General features: G+C 43.6%; 1 protein-coding gene across 3 annotated transcripts; it reads right to left on the bottom strand.

The window, feature by feature from the left end:
* Positions 1–3,215: 3,215 nt before the first annotated feature.
* LOC133340891 (regulator of G-protein signaling 20-like) lies at positions 3,216–20,862 on the bottom strand. 3 transcript variants are annotated; one of them, XM_061549363.1, is made up of 5 exons: positions 20,480–20,862; positions 16,953–17,213; positions 16,074–16,163; positions 13,955–14,186; positions 3,216–11,898 (listed from the first exon to the last, which is right to left on the bottom strand). In XM_061549363.1, exons 2-5 carry the CDS (start codon positions 17,186–17,188, stop codon positions 11,692–11,694), a joined length of 765 nt encoding a protein of 254 aa, XP_061405347.1. In that variant the 5' UTR covers positions 17,189–17,213; positions 20,480–20,862; the 3' UTR covers positions 3,216–11,691. The 3 variants fall into 3 exon arrangements, with proteins under 3 accessions (XP_061405347.1, XP_061405346.1, XP_061405348.1); XM_061549362.1 differs by having other exon boundaries at positions 16,953–17,210; XM_061549364.1 differs by having other exon boundaries at positions 16,977–17,210.
* Positions 20,863–22,285: the final 1,423 nt, after the last annotated feature.

Raw genomic sequence — 22,285 nt, 5'->3', positions numbered from 1 at the left:
AATAGATGCACACTTGCATCACTTGTTACGACTAGCAGTGATAAATATGGAACCGGACATTGACCATCTCATTAGCCAAAAGCAGGCCCATAGTTCCCATTGAAATACTGGCAAGTTTGTTGATTTAACTTTACTTGTTCTTCATTTTAAATATTGTATTTATTCCCGTTTTGTTTCTTCACTTCAAAATAAGATATATGCAGTGTGCATAGGAATTTGTTCATAGTTTTTTTTAAACTATAGTCCGGCCCTCCAACGGTCTGAGGGACAGTGAACTGGCCCCCTGTTTAAAAAGTTTGAGGACCCCTGGTATAGTGTATTATTATGCTACCACATCGTATACTACCTCCCTTGGCCAACCTGCATTCATCAGTGTAGTGAACTAGGCAAATAACCCCCATGACCAGCACGACGTCAGGAGGCCCTCATCCAGAAGTGGATTGACAAAAGGTATGTACTGCATGTAGATACACATACTTGTATTCTCATCAGGGCTGTCCTCTCCTCCCCCTTAACTTGTATTTAAGAGCAGAGGCGGCTTGATTCCCTGCCTCACTTGATGCAGCAAATCTGGCTTTGACGGTCCCACCTGATGACGAAGACTTGTGTTGCCTCCGAAACGTCGTCATTTATTATTTTATTTTTTATTAATTTAAATTTCATTTTTTACCTACGTGACTTTACCGAAAGAACTAAGAGTATACTGTCCTGCACTGATGATTTATAACGAGGGTGATACTTGTTAGCATAGTTATCGCATGCGTAGTTCAGCAGGGTTAGGGGTTGCCACTCTCGGTGACGGTCGCTGTGCATTACAGGTGAAGAAGAAGCGAGGCCTGTTCGTGCCCATGACGACCTACGCCTTTTGCATCTCCTGCGGGCACTACTGGAAGGTAAATCTATCTCAAATTCTTATTCTACCGCCCTTATGCGAGTGTGTGCAGCAGTCATTACAGTATTGAGTGCTAAAGTGTCACCGGTGCATAAATAAAATGTATTCGTCAGATGTTTTCTCTACTTGCAACAGCTCTAGTCCCAAATCCACGCCAATTGTTCCTGCAATGATAACCCTAACATTCTCAATAAACCACGGTCCGGGTATAGTCTACCCGCGAAAGGCCAAAACTAACCCCCGCGATAGCTAAATTGGTGGACAAAGAGGTTGCCCGTGATATGTCTAGGTCGCGAAAGATAAACCCACGGTATTCAAGGGTTTCCTGCAACTCTGAATACAGTCCTGACATGAACCCCAAATACAAGACAATGTCTGGGTCAATTTAGGAACTACGCATCTGGCTGTGTCTCCACGGCGCATGTGTTTTAACCCCGCAGTTGCCCGTGAGCACAAATAGAGACGGAAACCCCTACACTGCTTTAATATCTCGTTGTACAATGCAAGCCGTTAGCTGGTGTCGCTGTTGGCGGTTTCAGCAGTTTGATTCCCACAACACCTTCTCAGCGGGTTGCGCAGAAAGTGACCAGAGTACACCAAATGCTGTAAAATGGACATTAAACACAATGTGACATTTGTTAGAGCAAAGTTGTCTTATGCTGGTATGCATGTATGTGTATGTTGATCTTCTTTCACATCATACGTAGCCAACCACGCTAATCGGAGGTGCTGGTGTTGTGGCCTGAAGTATAAAACTTAAACTAAATAAACTTAACTTGTTCTTCCATAATCATCTTCAACAAGGACCAATCCTCTGCTGGATCAAATCCTTCCCAAGCTGTTGCGATATCTTCTCACAGTCCTGTGATGTAACAATCCACGTGGCACGTGCACACGAGCTGATTTCATCACATCATCTCCGCCTTGAACGTTCTCGTTTGCACGTTTCCTCTGCGTGGCCGTGACTCCATTGGGATTCTTTACCATCAGCCATCATCCTTCTAGTGACGTGTTCATCCAAAGTCCTTTTTAAATCTTTTATATTAAGTTCGCTTGCTTGCTTGCGTGCTTGCGTGCTTGCTTGCTTGCTTACGACCGTGCAAATCTTTCGGTTGTTTTTTAACCCACTTCCTGTGATCCAATCGAGCTGACGTTTTGCACACAGACTCGTTGTGCGAGGCAATTAATGTTCGTGAAAATGTTTTTCCAAAATTTTACACTGTTTAGGGAAAACAAATTAAATATTTAATTACCAATTGTTTAATACTGCAGACAATCATCTGACCCATAGGTGGCAGCCATCTCAAGCCAGAGGACGAGAGGACTCTAGCCGCCACGCATATAAAGGATTTAGAGTTAAAAACTTTGTTTTTACGGGTTATACTTATTAAATCCTTTATATTAAGTTCACTTGCTTGCTTGCTTACGACCGTGCAAATCTTTCGGTCGTTTTTTAACCCACTTCCCGTGATGATCCAATCGAGCTGACGTTTTGCACACAGACTCGTTGTGCGTGACAATTAATGTTCGTGACATTTTTTTCCCAAAATTTTACACTTTTTAGGACAAAAATATTATATTTAATTACCAATTGCTTAATGCTGCCATGCAATCATCTGACCCATAGGTGGCAGCCATCTCAAGCCAGAGGACGAGAGGACTCTAGCCGCCACGCATATTAAGGATTTATAGTGAAAAACTTAGTTTTTACGGGTTATACTTGTTCTTGTTTGTCTCAACCCTGTGTGTTGTCTAATCCACGTGCTACTCTTCTTGTTGCTCAATGTAATTCAAAGCGTGGCAATGAGATCCAAGATCTCCTTTGCAAAGGGTTGGTTTAGAAAGAAGATTACATTTTAAGGAGGTATGCAGTCAACAATGCTTGACTCAGGGAGGAGGACACCCCTGCCATGCATAGTCCCATGGGATGTTGGCTATCAACAACAAGGCAACTCCTATGACTAATTGGGAATGGGACGCAAGCGTAGGATTGATCACCCTGTCGCTGGCCGCCTTTGGGGAGGGTGTATAGTATGAAAGGCCGAAACACCCTAGGAACCAAAGGTTCACTACTGACGATGCGCTCCCCAAATTTCACCAGGCTCACTGTTCATGAACTCTTGGAAGTGCTTGCACAAAGGATAGTAACATCTCATCCTGTGTTCTTTGGAATCTGAATTTGCTCAATGTAATTCAAGGCGTGGCCATGAGATCCAAGATCTCCTTTGCAAAGGGTTGGTTTAGAAAGAAGATTACATTTTAAGGAACACCAGACATGCAACTTCATCAGTAATTTGTATAGAGATTTCGACACCAATGAGAGTGAAATCAAATAGCGCTGTTTAATTCGCAGTGAAATAGAACAAATGTTGCCAACTTGATCGAGCCATAACAGTACGCTTTACATATTAAGAGGGGGGGAAAAAACCCCGAAATAAAAGCAGTGCTTCACACTCATACAGTTGAGAAATCGAGTCGGATCCATCTACAGTTATCCGTTGTTGTTCTTTGTGTAGAAAATGAGTAAATATGTTTCTTTGTTAAAAAGTGATGAACCAGCACAAAGCAGCCTTTTGACAGGAAGTTCTAGAGCAAGGTTACGCATGAATCGAGAAAATGAAAAGCCTCTCTCGAGACCCACCTGCTGTTTCTGGTGCTGGAGAAAGAGCTTTGTAAAATATTTCTGTGTGTGTGCATGTGTAGCAAGTGGTGGTGTAGTGATTCAATGTTGCACTATGGTCCCACCCACCCGGATTGAATTCCTCATCCTGCACATCACCAGTCGCAGTCGTTATGTGAACAAGGTCTGGGTCTCCCCAGCCTGACCTAAAATGAGCACCAAGGGTGCAGTGATGGGATGCAGCATTTTCAGTACTGGATGTGGCGGTAAAAATGTGACTACGCATTCAGCACCGAGTGAAATGTGCGCTGTGTGATTGTGTGCATGTGTTTTATATGACACAAGCATTCATGTATTAATATGACATGCAGTTATATGCACACTTAGCCCTTATAAAGTCTGCATCAACACAGTTTTTTTTTAAACATTGGCGAAATGGAACGATAGAAAATACTCACTGGGAAATAATACTTTTATGTTACATTGTCTTCCTGATCAGGAACAATTACGATCATCAGTCACACGTCAGGATCGGTGGACTGAAAAAATCCAGGTGCAATGGGATTTCTTGTTGGGAAATTGGTGGAAATAGCACCAATTCCCAGGGGTGGTGGCCCGCTGTGTGTGTTTTCGTGCCACGCTAATATAAATTAGCATTGGATTCAGCAGCATCGTGCACACACCAAACACTCAGCATTTAATTTTGTTGTTGCACATCATTTTTTTAAAATCTTTGTATTAAGTTGAATTTGATTTTCCAAAGTCAGCCATCCAGTTCGGTACATTTAATGTTGAGCCAAATTTGGGAAACCAAATGTCATGCCATTTTGTGCAGAGAACCTGGTTTTATCTTAGCTGGCTTACAATCATTCAGACCCATTATCTCAAGAACGTCGGCTCAGCACTTTGACATTGGGATTATATTCCTCCAGATCAAGATGTCATCTTGGCCAAAGCCATTGATACCACCACACCTCTCGTCAACGCTTTCTACCCTCTTACCAGATCCCACAGCTGCTGTGCAGCAGACACACGATCTGACCTTAAAGATGGACGTTTTTCAACCTTTCCAATTAGCTCATTGTTATGGGGGACTTGCGATTACGGTATACCATGCATAACAATGCTGTTTGTTGTTAAGTTACCTGGATGGCTGTAGTGGGAATCAACAATATTATGCATGTTAAGTTACTGAGTGTCAGGATAATTGCCCCTCCCCCCCTCGACACAGCCACGTGTGCTTTAGGTCCCATTTTTCATTAACTATAAAGTGACCTAAATTGTACAACTTTTCATATGTGTGTGTGTATATATATATATATATCAGGCGACATGTCTATCACATGTTAGTCGTATAGTCCATGTTGCAAATTCCATTGTACATAACCTCATATTTGAGCTGCCATTAATAGGCTGTTGAATTTAACTTCAGAACATTATCCGATTATAGTAAAGTATGGTTCGGAAAAAGTTCCTCGGAACAACATCTTCAGCGACACATTTCCGACAGAACTTTCATCTCAGTAGGGGGCCTCGGGCTCATAGAGCATCAGCCAATTCCACTGAATTGGAATCCGACACATTCTAAGACAGCACACATTAAACACAATCAACACTAATAGATGCACTTTCGACTACGACTGAGCTCTAGTCGATCACACAAAAGTTTAGAGAACGAGATATAAACACGGATGGACTCAAGCTTATTACTTTATTATTCATTATGGGCACCCTTAACGTCAATACTATATAGATATTTGATTATTACACAAAGGTAGGGCATTTTAAATGAGCTTAACGTTCGAGTAAGTTTGTATAAAATGTGTTCGGTATCTCGTTCTCAAAAAATGAGACCGCTAGGCGCTCATTGTAGAGACTGTGCATGTACATACTGGAGATATATCCAAGTAGAGTACATTTTTTTGTACAGCTGTATTTAAAAAAAAACGCAGATATTACAGCATGGAAAATATCTTTCCAAAAAAATGTAGTTCGTAGCTCACTGAGTAACTTAAGTGAAAACGTATGTAAAGTAACTGACACCTATCTCAATGATTCAAGCACCAGCCAAAGAATGATTGCAGAGAGCATTTTGCTTGTTGCCGATTGGCTAGATGAATAACCTGGACCCACAATGCACCGCTCGTTACAGTGTTGTACGGTCTTGGGTCAAAGACAAGGATAGACACATGCATTGATCTCTCTTTGCCCCGCACAGCACATTTGGCATCACTGTTGACTTTGCCGATCTAGTGCTTCAGGTATTAGATAAAACAAATGTACAAAATCATTGCGGTGGTTTTTCGTGGCCAATCTATTCAACAGCATATGACCATCTTGCAAACGAGATATAAAGGGTGATCTATTTCTCGATCATCGTCAGCCTTAATCAATCCACTTCTTGATGAAGGCCTCCCCTAGTTTCCGCCACCACCTCGTGATCCTCACGATACCCCACCAAAGTCATAGGGATACATTTATTTCAAAGCCTCGACAAGCCTCCCACCAATCTCTACACACTTAATAAACAATCCACATACACGCAGTTTTCGTTGTGACCCGACAAGAAAAAAAATCTTAGTGTGGTTATACCAGTTGACACACCGGCGTCATGCAATTGTTCAATCTCGGCCAGTCCAACATACAAACGTCTCAACCAGCCACATTCTTCACAAGACCAGGGTCATTGGCAATCAGTGGGGGGGCATCGATAAATGAATCAACCTGTACTATAGACCAGCAGAGTCAACGTGAAGAAATAAAGAAAATGTGCCCATAACAGACTATGTGGGCTCTAAATTGAGATGTTCCCTTCACCCTTGTTAAAGGTCAAGGTCTCTTGGAACGAAAACAAAGACGTTTTTTTTTCATCATCGTTTTTCTATTGCGATTCAATAAATCGAAAACATATTTTGCAGGATATCGCCGATCTCGAAAATCCGCCTCAACTATAGCCTCGGCTTTTCCCCGCGTCAAAAGACGTTCACACGTACTTGCTATCGAACTTAAAAGTTGAAACCGACCTGAAGGGCAGACTGCAACTTCATAAACCTCTCTTAACTGAACTGTTTGCTTTGTGGAAAAGCGAATACATTTCAAAATAAATGTTACAAAGTTCATCATATATTGTATATGTTTCTTTTTATGTTTTTTTTTTGCTTTCGGTGTTTCTATACACAAGCAAAACAAATGAAGATTGATTGAGATCTCCTCGACCAGACTCTGAATGACTTGTGATGTTAGTCTAACAGACTCTGACCTTGGTCTCACAGACTGAATGACTGACCTCAGAACAAATTCATGCTGACGACCACTTCAATTGAACACACGATTAGTGGTAAACACTATGTTAACAAAACTGCTAACGTTGCCATATTCGATAGAATGCACGCGACTCATACAGTATGTAATTATGTTTACAGTGTAATAAAAATAAAACTTTACAGTTAAAGTACACAATGTACTTTACACTTTTACATTAAATGTAATACTCGCCGATGGGGTTTTAATGTACCGCGTCTTGTTCAGCATGATGTTCAAATAATGCATGGCACAACCCATTTGAGAGCTACACATCGCAACCGTAAAAACCATAAGCATGAGTCAAATGTAATGCTGTTTTATAAATAGTTGAGTTCCATAACACCCCCCGACTTAGCACACAATCAGACCCAACTGAAGATTTAGACACCAAGGTGCACTACCACAGGCGGGACTGGCCACAGCGGACCGAGTTCTCTGTGGGGAGGAACAATTTCGAAAAACTACTCGCTTCTAAATCTTTTGTAGACATTTTTGTATTACTTTAGTATAAATACATGTTCATTTTTATTCATATGTTGTTTTTTTCTGACTTTATGTGAACGGAATTACACAAATTCGCCCGTTTTCTCATTGAAAATAAGTACATTTCTAAATATCACTGTCCTAGTCACAAAAGCAAAGTTTGTGGGGAATAATATCCATTATCTATACTTTTTAGGCATAAGCAATTACGAAATAACACTTACTACCCTGGAACAAAAATTGTGTTAATAGTGTTATTAGTCTTGGTATGCATGGCAATACATTCTTACGAATACGTCCCATGGGGAGGCTGATCCTTGCCATAGGAATGTAGATTTTTTTTCACTACTACTAAATGGACATTGAACAGGGAGTTATTCGTGCATATGGCAATGTCCTATTTTACCTTAACTACAGTAGATACGGTCGATATGTAGTGATTTACCAATTTTGATATTTCATTTTTTGTCAATAACTAGTTCCTTCTTGATTTAAAGCTTTCGTGACTGCAGGAATCCATGCTTTCCCACCTGATGATGGACGCTTGTGTGTTGCGCCCGAAACGTCGTGGTTTATTTTATTTTATACCTACGTGACTTTACCGAAAGAACCAAAGAGTATAACTAGTTCTTGTTAGTCTTTAATTTGTCTTGTATTCTCTCTAATCTGGTTTGACCTATTAGCTTGAAGATGGAGCTTACTTTCAGCCAGGTTTGTTTGGGTCAGTGGCCAATAGAAATGTCTTCACCCAGCACACCACATCCAGTATCCCTCTCGCTATGGCTGTGGATATTGCTCATCTGCCACCTAATCCAGTCTTCTATTAGTAACCCAGAAAATATTTGAGAAATTACGCTCTGCCTAAACGTGCTTTAATTGTAAATAATAGATTGTACGATGCATGATTCAATTAATATATTGTGACCGTTTGAATATATTTTAAGCAATGAATTGTTGCATGCTTGCCGTGTAGAATACCGTACCGTCGAAGAGTGTGGTGTAAGTAAAATAATATACATTGGTGGCATTACGCTATATGTTGCTTCATAGCATATAGGTGCAGCCCACGTCCATATATTTGGGTTTGCGTTACACCCTGCACAATGGCAGAAGGCAGACTTCACACTTTGTTCAATAGATGCTGTTCGCAATAAAATATGTCAAACCCACATCTTGGCATAAAAAAACCTCCAAATGTTCACAATGGGATATTACACGGTCATAAAATCCACGTCTCTTTTTTTTCAGTTCTTAGAAACATTCACGGCACTGGTGTGTTTTCGGGTTCAACAGCGTGTTCGCCATGATGTCCGACATTTCGTTTCAGGTGCTGGGAGCTTGTACAGGAACTGAATGAATGTTCGACGTATTGCTCCATGTGCTGGGAGTTTCTTCGTTTCTCGACATCATGTCGAACAACATGCAGTACAACCCAAAAAACACATCAGGGGGCTATACAGCACAAGCAGAAAAACTTAAGTAGCAGTAAAGTTTATACAAATATTTTGATGTTGGCACCAAACGTAATGTTTTGGCACAGTTTTCACGAGGTGAAGAAAATTAACACTTAACGTGAAGGAAAATATATATTTTATTTTGCAGCCCCAGTTAGAGATCTCAATGTAATCTCAGACTGAAAATAAGTCACAAAAGGCCACGCCAACTTGCAAATTGATGCTGCGTCAGCACTCGCTTCCCCCTTAAAGTAACATTTCGAGTGCGTGAAACCTTTGAGCTTCAGCAACTAAAGCATATCTGATCTGAAAAATAAATTAATAGCAATTAAATCTGTCCCAATTACTTATTTGCTACCCCTAGAAGGAAATGGACTTGATGTTCATAAAGTATTTACAAAAATCCTTTTCTTTTTTCTATATATATTATTTTATTGCTCGTGAAACATTAACAATTAAAAACCCCCCTGGTGTATAAATTAAAAGACCAACGCAACACACATTTCAAACTTGCGTTGTCTTTCACACGCAATTGTATGTACATATATTTACATAATTTAAAATGAAATAAATGTGCAACATTTTTTGTTTACAGTTATAACTTGGTGTATTTTTGTTTTGATGATAATTTATAGAATATTCGTGGTTGTTTTTGCCCCCCCCCCCCCCCCATCTTTTTGGCTTAATCAACTTTCATCGTGAGTTGTGGCATGCCGATCGTGCTATGCTAATGGAGGCACGGGGATAAGAGACGTCCATTGTGGTGATTCTCACAGGCGGCAGAGCCTTAGATCCTTGCGTTCGGGAACTGCCCCAGGAGAATCGCCATCTCACTGTGTATCTTGTCTAGCACTTTGAAACTGGCTTCTCTAGGAGAGGGGTTGGTTGGTCTACAGGCTGGCGGGCCTAGCGTAACCTTATTAATGGTTACAGTAAATAAAATAGAGTGTTCTTTCAGTCAGCTCAACTCTACCGCGCAAAAGAAGCAACACAACGTAAAAGTTAGACTTCTCAGGCGCAGAATTGTTTTTCACGTAGTTAGTAAACATCAAGTAAATTGCATGCAACATATTGGCACCGTTCAATTTAAGTATACTTAAGTGTTCACCCCATCCCCAGCCCTCACGTTCACAATCTCTGGCCAGATTACATAATGCAAATCTGGCCCTTATGGAAATAAACTTGGAAAGGCTTACTACTGAGATTTCCCATGCATTCAGCCAAAACCAATCAATAAATAAAGCATGCTGTCCACCTCGCCCATGGTGAAACCCTCACCTAGGCCTTGGAATTAAATAAATTGATTCATTGAAAGGTTTGTTAAGGCATTTGCTCACCGAAAATGCCTTTTACCGGTCACTTATGCACCATGAAATGTCTCGCCCTCAGGCCTAAATCGATAGGAATTAAACAAAAAATTACTCAACTTCACATTACGAAGGCCTCGCTGACCTGGACTTGCACAGCAGCAGTGCTGCAGCCTAAACATTGCTGAAGACACCGTTTAGACTGTAGAGAGAGAACACAGCTTTTCTGGTGAGAAAGGCAGGGAAGAAATGTCGCCCTTGACTTCCTTCAGCACTGTCACCGCAGCTCACAGGAAAACTAAAATATCTGTACAAGTGAAGATAATATTTTTTTTATCACATTTTCATTGCCGTTTTTCTGCCGTAAGATTCAGCACGGCCACACTTTCAGCATTTTAGCAAGGCTGGTGAAAACTACAGGGTGCTTGGCACATTTCAAGCCCTGTGGTATTGTGGAGATTATTTCTCTCTCCAGATTGCTTCAATGTATTTATCCTCAGTGTGTTTAATAATATAATATATGTGTGCATTGTACTGGCGTGCACATGCATATTTTATTTTCCAAGTTGGTAGAGATGTTCGTCAACTGGAGAAGGTGATTATGGGAAACTCAGAGGCTGCATCTGCTCTCCGACTCATCAAACTGAAGATACAAAGTCTAAAAAAGTCCATTTTAAAAACCACTAAAAGCCAAAAAGGCAATGATGCCCATATTTTATGCGTTTGTGTAAATGTCATTTTTACTCCGCGTCCCTAAATCATTACCTCTCTTAAGCTGCCTCTGAGCCGGCACTACCTTTCAAAACACTATGAGCATCATGGAGTTGCATGCACATCCGTGAGCAGCAAGCAAGCAGCTAGGTTCGGCTTGTACTGCTCATCACATAAAGGCTATGAAACAACTTACTGAGCCACCCATCAAGCGTCTCACTGTTCAGCACCGTGGAAAAGATCGCTCGAACTCAACCTCCTGAAGCAACAAATGAAAGTGAGGAAATTCCTCGAGCAAGTCTTCTTTCTTTAAAGCTACTCCGATGTCAGAGAAGAGAAGGAGACACTCATTAATCATAGCAACCCACCGCCCCGCCACCGTACAACTTGGCCCAAAAAAAAAAGATGCAAGCCGCATTTACTGTGCTCAAGAGTGGTCTAATGGTCGGTTAGATGATGGGCTGTGGAATGTTCCCTGCTTATCGTTAAAAACAGTGAAGGTAAACACACACACACACACCCTCCTGCCCGGCTTCAAGGCCCGTTCAGGTTAAGCCCTTGTATTTCTTTTTACGCAAAGTTCTCCCTGCTCAGCCTAAAGATTTGCCGAGCATACAGAACTCTTTAAGGATCTCACATTTTCTCGAGAAGGGGAGGTCCCACAGGCCTCTTTGTTAACAACTAGGTGTCCCCTTGTTATATCTTTGGACCCCGCGACTGGCCCACACTAAAGTTCATCCTGAGAACGCGTCATTCACCCCAAATCAAACAGGCTCCAGCATTGAGGAGGGAGCATTGTTATGACTCCCCACACGCCCATCTGCCCACACATCTTTTTACAAACGCAGCTCACGTCTGCGCACCTACCCCACGTCCCGCGGCCAAAATATCGCTCTCCCATCACCCGCCGTCGCCGGCCTACTACGGCTCCGACAAGGAGGAGCCGGCGGTCGAGGAGGCCCTGGTGGAGTTGAGGAGGGACTTGTAGAGCACCGAGTTGATAAAGCGCGGGTAGGAGTCCCGGTGCATGAGCGTGTAGATTTGCAGCTGCGCGTCGTCGAAGGTGTGCGGTGTGGGCTCCAGCATGTTTCTGTTGATGACCTCTCGCACCCGCGAGTCCAGGCTCACCTGCGCGGCACGGCCCCCCAATGCCATACGGTCTCATGGACGTCCGCCACGAATGTTTATGGGTCAATGGGGGGAGGGCGAAGACGCAGCCTTTGTTACATGGATGGAATGGCGTGTTAAGCATGGGGATGCTGATGGGTTTCATGATGGCTCTTGTACGCGAAGACGTTAATGGGTTAGTGCGTTTGATAGTTGCATTTGTTAGGTAAATAGAATGATTGAGATATTACATATGGAGCTGTTAATGGGTTGATAATTGTAATGATAATTTCTATTTAGCACAAGATACAAGAAGAAGTTGAAATTAGGCACACAATATAATGCCTCCGAAACGTCGTGATTTTTATATTTATTTTTTATTTTACTTTTATTAATTTAAATTTTTTACCTACGTGACTTTACCGAAAAAACCTAAGAATATGAATCCTTGCAGTCACGAAAGCTTCAAATCTAGAAATAATGTAGATGTTTTTCCGAAAAAAAGTTCAGATGTTGAAGCATTGACATTAAAGATGATGGCCTCCATCAATCAAGCAGTGTAAGATATGTTCAACGCAGACGACGAAGAAAAGTTGTTACTTTGCTGATGACGCTTGGAACAAGAGTATGGTCATGAATTTATGATCGTTGTTGCCACTTTCTTTGGACAAACTATGTACAGTAGATGTGTTCATTACAAGGTATGGAATGTGGAGGTGTTGAATAATTGATTATGCAGGCATCCAGTAGGCATGTCGTGGAGATTGCTTTAACGATTAAAAAACAGTGGAGATGCTCTAGGATGGGGATGTTTATTCAGCAAAATATGGAGAAGTATCATTTTAACAGAGATATTGGAACAATTACTGGTCAAGATTTTGACCTCCATTAGACCTGATGCTGCCGTTTATTAGACACACAAAGGAGGTGTTTCGCCGAAATATGTTGGAACATGAAGTTGTTGATGAGGTTACCGACTTTAATTCGCCAGAAGTTGAAGCTGTATTAATCGCAGGCAGCATGGTGCAAACCTCAGACAGGGCAGTGATGAGTGTTCAAGGAATGATGAGCATAATTGCAGCCAGGGGCGGTTTCTTCATTAGGGCGATTGGGCGACGCACCACCAATGTCATTCAACCACAGAGTCACGCTAGCCGTCACTGTCAGCCTCTGGATATAGTCCAATCAGCGTCATGTCACGTTCTGTGGAGTACCGCCTCTTTTGGGGCGATTTCACTACGGCTGAGAATTGCCCCGAGTGGCCCCATAGACTTACATTCAAAGATGTTTTTTTTCGAACGGGGGCGCTCCAATGCATTCTCTATGGCTTCCGGGAGGGCAAGCCCTAACGTGCTTACGTCATCATACGTGCTTACGTCATCATACGTGCTAACGTCATCATACGTAAGCACGTTTCATCCAACAATATAATTTATCGCTACCTAGTGGAATCTTTAATAAAATAAACTTGAGTGGTTTGTTTTAATAGTGAGTATATAAACAAACAAGATGTATTGTAAGAGTCACTTTATTTTTCATTAATATTAAATAAGTGAAGTTGCCTTTACATGCTTAAGCTGTTAATTTATTCATTGCATGGGTGGACCTTATCCTTATCAATCATCCAGACATTTGCCCCCCCTGAGAGATTTTGCAGGAGCCGCCACTGATTGCAGCCACTGTCAAACAACAGTATGCAGCGTGTTCCCTGGCTGAATGCTGTTGGACTAGGGACTAACATATTGTTGAACTATTTGATCAATCATCATTAGCCATGATCAGTCCACTGCTTGATGAAGCCGTCACCATATCTCGCAATCCTGCAATGTATTAATCCACCTAACCCTACACACAAGCTGGTTCCATCACTCCCTTTCCTCATCTCCAAGGCTTTCTGTCCTGCCCAAACCACTTTCTTTTCTTAAAAGTTTGAATGCTCCCATCTACATCTTGCTGTCTCAGTGTAATTCCAAATGTGCAACATCTCCAAGCTTTGTCGCACATATTTCTTCAGCGGGTGCATGGTAATGGAATGGATAGATGGACACAGATGAATGCAGAAGGCATGGACTCTGACCTCCTTGGGGGACAGGATGGAGATGTAGTCTTCGTAGATGTTCCTGGCGCGTTCCTCGATGGCAGCGGGATCGCTTTCGTGTGTCAGCTCCTCGCACGACAGCCAGAAGAGCAGGTTCTCCTCGCTGAATTCGGAGCGCAGGAACTCGCGGAAGACTCGCCGTCCAGCCGCCGAGCGCATGAGCCGGTCGAACGAGCGGCCCCAGGCACGCACCTCCTCGGGAGACGGAGCACTGTTGACAAATCAAATCATCAGTATATTTGCTATCTGTGCCATTCTTATAGCACCCAAGGCTGTCACTAAGCATTGTCCCGCGGTAGTTAATGCTTGTGTAATAAAAGACTTCGTCACACACTGCTGGTCTCCGTTGCTCTTTATTCAACTTCTTCCTCGCACCCTGCTGGTCCCGACAGCGGACCAGCGTCTCCTCGCGCGCGCCCCGCACGCGCTTCCTCGTCAGTCCTTCCGCTTCTCCACTCTGCACACCGCTGGCCGACGGTGTGCCGAAGCCCCTTCAGCCACGTGGCTGAAGGCGCGGATTCCCTCCGGCCACCCAACGTGGTCCAGCTTCGTGACTCTCCCAACTGACCCGGAGCCCTTCCGGGCTCCCATCTATATCCCCTTCACCACGTGATCCTGTCTCCTCCCCTTCCGGACCTTCAGATCCGGCCTTCCCATAGGGCCCTGCTGGCTCCACCCCCATTCACCTCACTTCCGATTGGACCCGAGGTGAACGGCGGGCCCTCCCATATGCCCCCATACTGGGCTCCGCCCCCCAATACCCCGGGCCGTATGATTGGCCCAGAGCCCACCAGCGAACCCCGTTTACGCTCGCATTACACTTGTATGTGGCTTTACCCAATTAAGTAACTTGCAAATTTGGACCGTGATGCTGGCACACATGGCCTATTATTTTTTTGGATAAGTTCATGGGATCTACAGGCGGTCCTTGGAACTGCGTCAGGTTTACTTTCCTAAAAAAAGGTGCCGTAACTCGAAACAGCGTAAGTCGAGACAGATTTTCCTAGAGAAACAATTCTACAATCGGGGGTTACGTTCCTGACCAAGAGTCTGATATACAACTTTTATTGATACGAATACAAATAGCATATTTAATCAATCATATATAAAGTACAATAATAGTGTTTATGACGGTTTTTAACTTCATTCTTCATAATTCCTGGATTATTTGGATTGAATACAGAAATCGCCTTTCAATTAAATTTGCTTTTCAACACCATCACTAGAGCACGAAGCGTTCCTTTTATCAGCCGTTTTAAAAGATGAAATCAATAAAAATGCTAAATAATCATGAAGAATTCACAGAGAGTTTTAGCACTGGAGCGAGTCGATGAGCCGACGGACTGAGCGACAAACTGCGCAGAACCGGTGCCTGAGTCAGCGTCGTGCGTAAATGTGAGTCTGACCACCGTGGGTAATAAACGCTGGTGTGGCAATTGGCAACCTGCCGTAAGTGCAGATTGACATAAGTCAAACCGACTTAAGTCGATGATCGCCTGCACTGTGAAGTAGATGGTGCACACTTTTGGTTAATACACCCACAGTATTAGCCAGGGCAACCGCTTGGCTTGAACGGCAAACCTGCGAAACAAATGGTAAATGTGCTACTATTTATATCATCGCCTTGTCGAGTGAAAATAAGTATGAAAAAATATGCATATTCACAGGTTATGTAATGCTTTCCAAAATGCTAATTTCCTCGAGAGTATTTAATTAACACTACAGAAGCCAACCAGTATCCGTCAGGGCAAAATGTGTTTCTCTATTTGCCAATAGTCGTTCTTGCTGCGGTTTGTGACTCCAAATTTTAGAAAACTCTTTCAACACTGACCAGTTTTCGGTAAGGAAAGTGAGAAATGTTGTCATATGGGATCATCTTTGCGGGTTATTTTGTACCCCCTGCCCCATGTAGTATAACTGTACCAGGAGTGGATAGGATTGGTGTTAGGTTTAGAGTTAGGCTTGACCGTACAATATAGCCTGATCTATCCATATACCCCGCAGCTCATGGTCAAACGAACCCAACAGCAACTGGGGCCGTGATTGTCTGTCTGCATACGTTGTGTTGCGTAGCGAGTACAGCCCCCGCGGCTCCCACCTCTCGCCAGGGCTGGGGATGCTCTCCAGTTTTGTGTCCCGCGATGTACGCCGCCCCACATCCTCTTCCTCTCGGTTCCGGATGGCAAGGCTGCATGGTGCACGCATACACACACACGTGTAGATGTGGGGCCGTACGGCGAGGACATGCACGAGTGCGTATATTTGATGGTGAAATGGGTGTTAATGGTGAAGCGGTGATGGCCATGGTGGTGGTGGTTGTGGCAAAGCGGTTGATAGCAGTGAAGTGCATGATGATGGTAAGGTGGCTGATGATGGTAAAGCAGATGTGATGGTGAAGTTGATAGCGAGGAAGGGGAACGGTACATGGAACTAATGAATGCTCCAGAAAATGATTGAAAGTCATTCAACAGAATGCAGGACGTAACTGAGTTAAAACAATAGGAACGGAATGTTAGAAACTTCATCTCTTTTTTGTTTGATAATTCATTCCAATTTAATTAATAAAATGTGTGTTCTTCGAAATGTTTTTGTTTATTCATCCACTCCACTCTGTGCAAGGTGTCAGTTTATTTTTTTATCAGGCAATTTGTTTATCATGCCCAGTTTAATGTATCGTGTATGTACATATTCTGGACCCCTGCTTGTAGTCAGTGATGTTCACTGATGGATTGTTAAGGAGCATTCCAATAATTCAAGCGGGATTTCAACGAACACTCCAGATAAGATCCTGAGGATATCATAATGGAACATCAGCACTGTTTGGAACGAGCAGCACAGACCGGAACGTTTTTTTGTTAATCGTTCCCCATCTCTGGTTGGTAGCGATGATGGTGGCGATGCGAATAGACACGAATTCCAGGACGACGGCATGGACTATGGAAGATGAAGTGGATGATGGCGATGGCAGTGATGGTACCATGAGCAGCTGCAGCAGCAGCACCAGCAGAAGCAGCAGGTGTTAGTGGCTCCTTGTTGGGGGGCTCCTCGATGGACGGTCCTGCTGCCACGGGTGGTTGCGCGTGTGTCCGGTGACCCCTCTCTGGTGCCGGTGGTAGTTGTGGCGGTGGTGGTGGTGGTGGTGGCGGTAGCGGTGGTGGTGGTGGTGGATGTGGCGGCAGTGAGCCCTCCAACGGAGGATTGCCTCTTGCGCATGTCCAGCCCTCTCGCGTCTCTTCTGCTGGTTCAAGATAACAGCAGCATCATCATCGTTAGCATTGTCACGTGACACGCTAAGGCGTAAGACCTTTAGGTCACATGGCCACATTGGGAAACTCCAAGAGTAGAGCGTTTTACACGTCACCAGGCGGTGGTTTAGTAGTGCGTGCTTGAGACCGGATATACACTAGGTAGAGAGACGGTTTTCGTTACCGAAGGATAGTGCTTGTTGCTCCCGAAGTTGTTTGATAAAGACCTAAATTGCTTAATAAAGCCTACTTTTTACGAGACATTCTGAGTGTAATCGCCTTAAACTATTTCATTATAATTAACGTGCTGAGGAAGAAAGTAAAATAGACAAACGCGCTGAAAATCAGAACCTCATTGGAGGAGGTACAACCAGTACACAGACAGCTCCTGATCAATCCACTTTTGGATAAGGGCCTCGCCACGCAGGTCGCGAGTATTATTTGATCATTCTTCGTGCCGGTGAGCGCAGGCGGGTGAGGGTGGGGAGAACAGTCCAGTCGTGTCCAATAAATCGTGTTGCTCTGCAGACCGCAACAGCAACGACAGCGCAGCAGCCTATAACACCTGTGCTGTGCATGGTGGTGGCTGCTCCACGAATTATCCAGTCAAACGTGCCTCGTTTCCGAGGTCTCACGAGATCAAGTGCACTCTAGTTGATTTCGTCAGAGGCAAACTAGATTACTGCAGCACAAACTGATTTGACTAAGTCGTTGATGTAAAGGCATTTGCAACCGGTCATTTGGCAAAAGAGTAACCAAGCACCATGGAACCCCCTTCAGGGAGATAGCTTAAATGGTAAACGCCGAGTAAACGTGGAACGTTGGACCAACTTTGCGTCAACATTCGTCCAACGGTTCGAACCATATGCCAGTGTTTGCTCAACGTGGCAAAGTTTACTGGGCTTCATGGTTATAACAGTTGTCTTCAACTGATTTATATTATAATCTTGGACGGAGGGCTGTGTGCCTACTTGTAGTTCCACCACGGCACAACTTTGTTGGAACTTTCAGCACCCATATTTTTGGTTCGTTCGGTGAAGTCACGTAGATAGAAAAAATAATAACACATCACAACACAAGCAATCGTCTTCCTCCTGAAGACGATCGCTTGTGTTGTGATCGAAACGTCGCAGTTTTAATTTTATTTACTTTTTTTTCCCATCTACGTGACTTTACCGAAAGAACCAAAGAATATGAATTCCTGCAGTCACGAAAGTTTTAAGTCAAAATTTCAGCACCCAGTGTGTGAACAGCTCCCCACACACACGCCCCACACAACACGTGCGTCAGAAGCCTTTCATATATAGTAGGTCCTGTATTGAGAGAGTGTGCAGCCGGAATGGGCTGTAGGGTTCATTTGGCAAAGAAGCAGGGTTATCTCAAGTCGTGGAAACATGAGCTCAATTCCCACTAGGGTCAACCTAGTTCTCTCATTATCATCACTAGCAGCAGCATAATTGTTCTTCTGTGACAGACAAAATTATCACCGCCGGAGAAGGGTGCACATATTAATACAAGAATGGTTGTTTCCGTTTGTATCGAACTATCCTGGCCATAGGAACTTGGTATGTTTGGTCTGTACCTAAAAGCTCAACGACGGAGCACTGGCCAACACGCATTGGGAGATGGATGTATGAGACTCGATATTTTCGCACAATGTATCAGTTTATGCTCTCCTGCAAGTGCAATGTCCACCGTGTTGAATACATAAGGACACAGTGAGGTTAGCCTTTCATGCATTCAATGTATAACATATATACATCAAAATGTTAACATAGTACACGCACAGTTACGTTTATTTTTTTTTTGTATAAAAATAATGTAACATGTTAAGTCCATTATATGTGCACGCAAATGAAGACCTTAATATATTAGGTCAGTTCACATTTAACACCAGCATATAGTGTGTAGGATAGGCAAAGCCTGTGATAGGCCTTGCTATACAGTGCACAGGCACTCCTATTCCTGTAATAAAGCACAATAAAAGGCAATACTAAACTATTTCATTAAATTGATGCACCAATGAAAACAGTAATTTTCAATATTACATACTGAACTGTAATAATATACCGTGTTATACCAGTGTATTTTGTAATAAGCACTGCTGACACTTATAATTACTGCATTGAATAACATGAGAGATATAAAATAGAAAACATGTTTTTAATTAAAATTGTGAATAGAGTTTCAATAAATGTATTAGAAATGGTAATATTCAGAACTACGACATTGAAATTGTTATAATGAATCTAAGGAAAATATTATTGATAGGATACTATTGCATTAATGACACTCGATTTTAATCAAGATGCATTCACGCTCGCATTTAATTTTACCGTGAGATATACGACACGGAGGTATACATTCTAGTTAAGATGCTAGCTGCTAATGTTGGTCATGATTACGACGTTACACTATTCTTCTTTGTGCTGATGATGACGACGACGACGATGCTGGTCCATTATGTTAGCGACGATGGCCGGGTCACTGCTATTTACTAAAGATACTGCTAGTAAATAATCCCAGATTAATAATACTAGCGATGGAGATGTATGGTGTAAAGCAAGCGGTGATGGAAAATTATGGTAGTGTTGGAGACGGTAGATGTGAATTCAACCGAGTATCGATGCTTGTGCTCGATTCGCGTATGTTATGCTAGTTGACAGGTGCTGCGTGTGTAATGCTAGGACTGTATTAATGCTAGTTTGAATGCTAATGATGGATGCTCTGTGTGGGACACTGCCACTGCTATATCGTAGTAGTAATGCTGAATTCAATACGAATCCTGCGCATGTGCTAATGAAGGGTGCTGTGTTTGCGATGCCATTAACGCGTTCGCGCTGACGGTGAATTCTGCGCGTGAAATGCGCGTGCGGCATCAATGCGAGCATTGCATAGGCGCGAGTATTAATAATCCTAGCCCCGTAGCTAATGCTATCGATGGACACGCTCTTATATTCTAAGGGTGTCCTTCGTGTCAGCGGTGGACAGCTGTGCGATGATTGTTCCAAAGCCGGCATTGTCTCGATGATAACGTTGTGTGAATTGCCGGTATTCCACCGAGCCATTGGCGTTGCATTAATGCGAGTGCGGTATCAAGGGCTAGCGTCGATTGCTGCTGGCGTTATATAAACACAAAAATGCTCGAGTCGGATTAACGCTGGCGCCGCCGCTTGCGCTGATGAGAGTGAGTGGCAATGGACTCGGTGCGCGATGCCACAACCCCCCCCCCCCCGGCCTCGTCCCGTCTCGCTCTCACCTCTATGCGCTACTGCTGCTGTTGCTGCTGCTCGTCTCTGCTCCACCTCGGCGCATCCCTCCTCCTCCTCCACTTGCAGCAGCAGCAGTAGCAGCGACAGCGACGACGACGATGATGATGATGATCAGCAGCAGCAGCAGCGGCTCACGATACCCTCTCCAGCGGCACCGCGGAGAATGATGCACTCTGACCGCGCGTGTGTGAATCTGTGATGTGTGTGTGTGTGAATCTGTGATGTGTGTGTGTGTGAATCTGCGTGACTGTGTGTGTGTGGTGTGTGTGCTTGCTCTGGCCGCTATGTCTATCCCGTCAGTGCGAATGTGTGCGCGCATGAGAGTGTCAAGCTGTGTGAGAGTGACTGTGTGACTGTGTGTGTGCTGTCAGCTATATCTATGCAGTGTGTGTGAATCTGTGTGACTGTGTGTGTGTGTGCTGTCAGCTAAATCTATGCAGTGTGTGTGAATCTGTGTGACTGTGTGTGTGTGCTGTCAGCTATATCTATGCAGTGTGTGTGAATCTGTGTGACTGTGTGTGTGTGTGCTGTCAGCTAAATCTATGCAGTGTGTGTGAATCTGTGTGACTGTGTGTGTGTGCTGTCAGCTATATCTATGCAGTGTGTGTGAATCTGTGTGACTGTGTGTGTGTGTGTGCTGTCAGCTAAATCTATGCAGTGTGTGTGAATCTGTGTGACTGTGTATGTGTGTGTGCTGTCAGCGAAACCTATGCAGTGTGTGTGAATCTGTGTGACTGTGTGTGTGTGTGCTGTCAGCTAAATCTATGCAGTGTGTGTGAATCTGTGTGACTGTGTGTGTGCTGTCAGCTATATCTATGCAGTGTGTGTGAATCTGTGTGACTGTGTGTGTGTTAGCTGTCAGCTAAATCTATGCAGTGTGTGTGAATCTGTGTGACTGTGTGTGTGTGCTGTCAGCTATATCTATGCAGTGTGTGTGAATCTGTGTGACTGTGTGTGTGTGTGCTGTCAGCTATATCTATGCAGTGTGTGTGAATCTGTGTGACTGTGTGTGTGTGCTGTCAGCTATATCTATGCAGTGTGTGTGAATCTGTGTGACTGTGTGTGTGTGTGCTGTCAGCTAAATCTATGCAGTGTGTGTGAATCTGTGTGACTGTGTATGTGTGTGTGCTGTCAGCGAAACCTATGCAGTGTGTGTGAATCTGTGTGACTGTGTGTGTGTGTGCTGTCAGCTAAATCTATGCAGTGTGTGTGAATCTGTGTGACTGTGTGTGTGCTGTCAGCTATATCTATGCAGTGTGTGTGAATCTGTGTGACTGTGTGTGTGTGTGTGCTGTCAGCTATATCTATGCAGTGTGTGTGTGAATCTGTGTGAATGTGTGTGTGTGCTGTCAGCTAAATCTATGCAGTGTGTGTGAATCTGTGTGACTGTGTGTGTGTGTGCTGTCAGCTATATCTATGCAGTGTGTGTGTGAATCTGTGTGAATGTGTGTGTGTGCTGTCAGCTAAATCTATGCAGTGTGTGTGAATCTGTGTGACTGTGTATGTGTGTGTGCTGTCAGCGAAACCTATGCAGTGTGTGTGAATCTGTGTGACTGTGTGTGTGTGTGCTGTCAGCTAAATCTATGCAGTGTGTGTGAATCTGTGTGACTGTGTGTGTGCTGTCAGCTATATCTATGCAGTGTGTGTGAATCTGTGTGACTGTGTGTGTGTGTGCTGTCAGCTATATCTATGCAGTGTGTGTGTGAATCTGTGTGAATGTGTGTGTGTGCTGTCAGCTATATCTATGCAGTGTGTGAATTTGTGTGAGAGTGTGTGTGTGTGCTCTCAGCTGT

The sequence above is a fragment of the Lethenteron reissneri genome, chromosome 10, assembly GCF_015708825.2.
Source record: "Lethenteron reissneri isolate LAM-NWPU_2019-01 chromosome 10, ASM1570882v1, whole genome shotgun sequence".
NCBI lineage: Eukaryota > Metazoa > Chordata > Hyperoartia > Petromyzontiformes > Petromyzontidae > Lethenteron > Lethenteron reissneri.
Note: the sequence above shows the minus strand (reverse complement) of the source record. Positions and strands in the feature narration are given on the sequence as shown.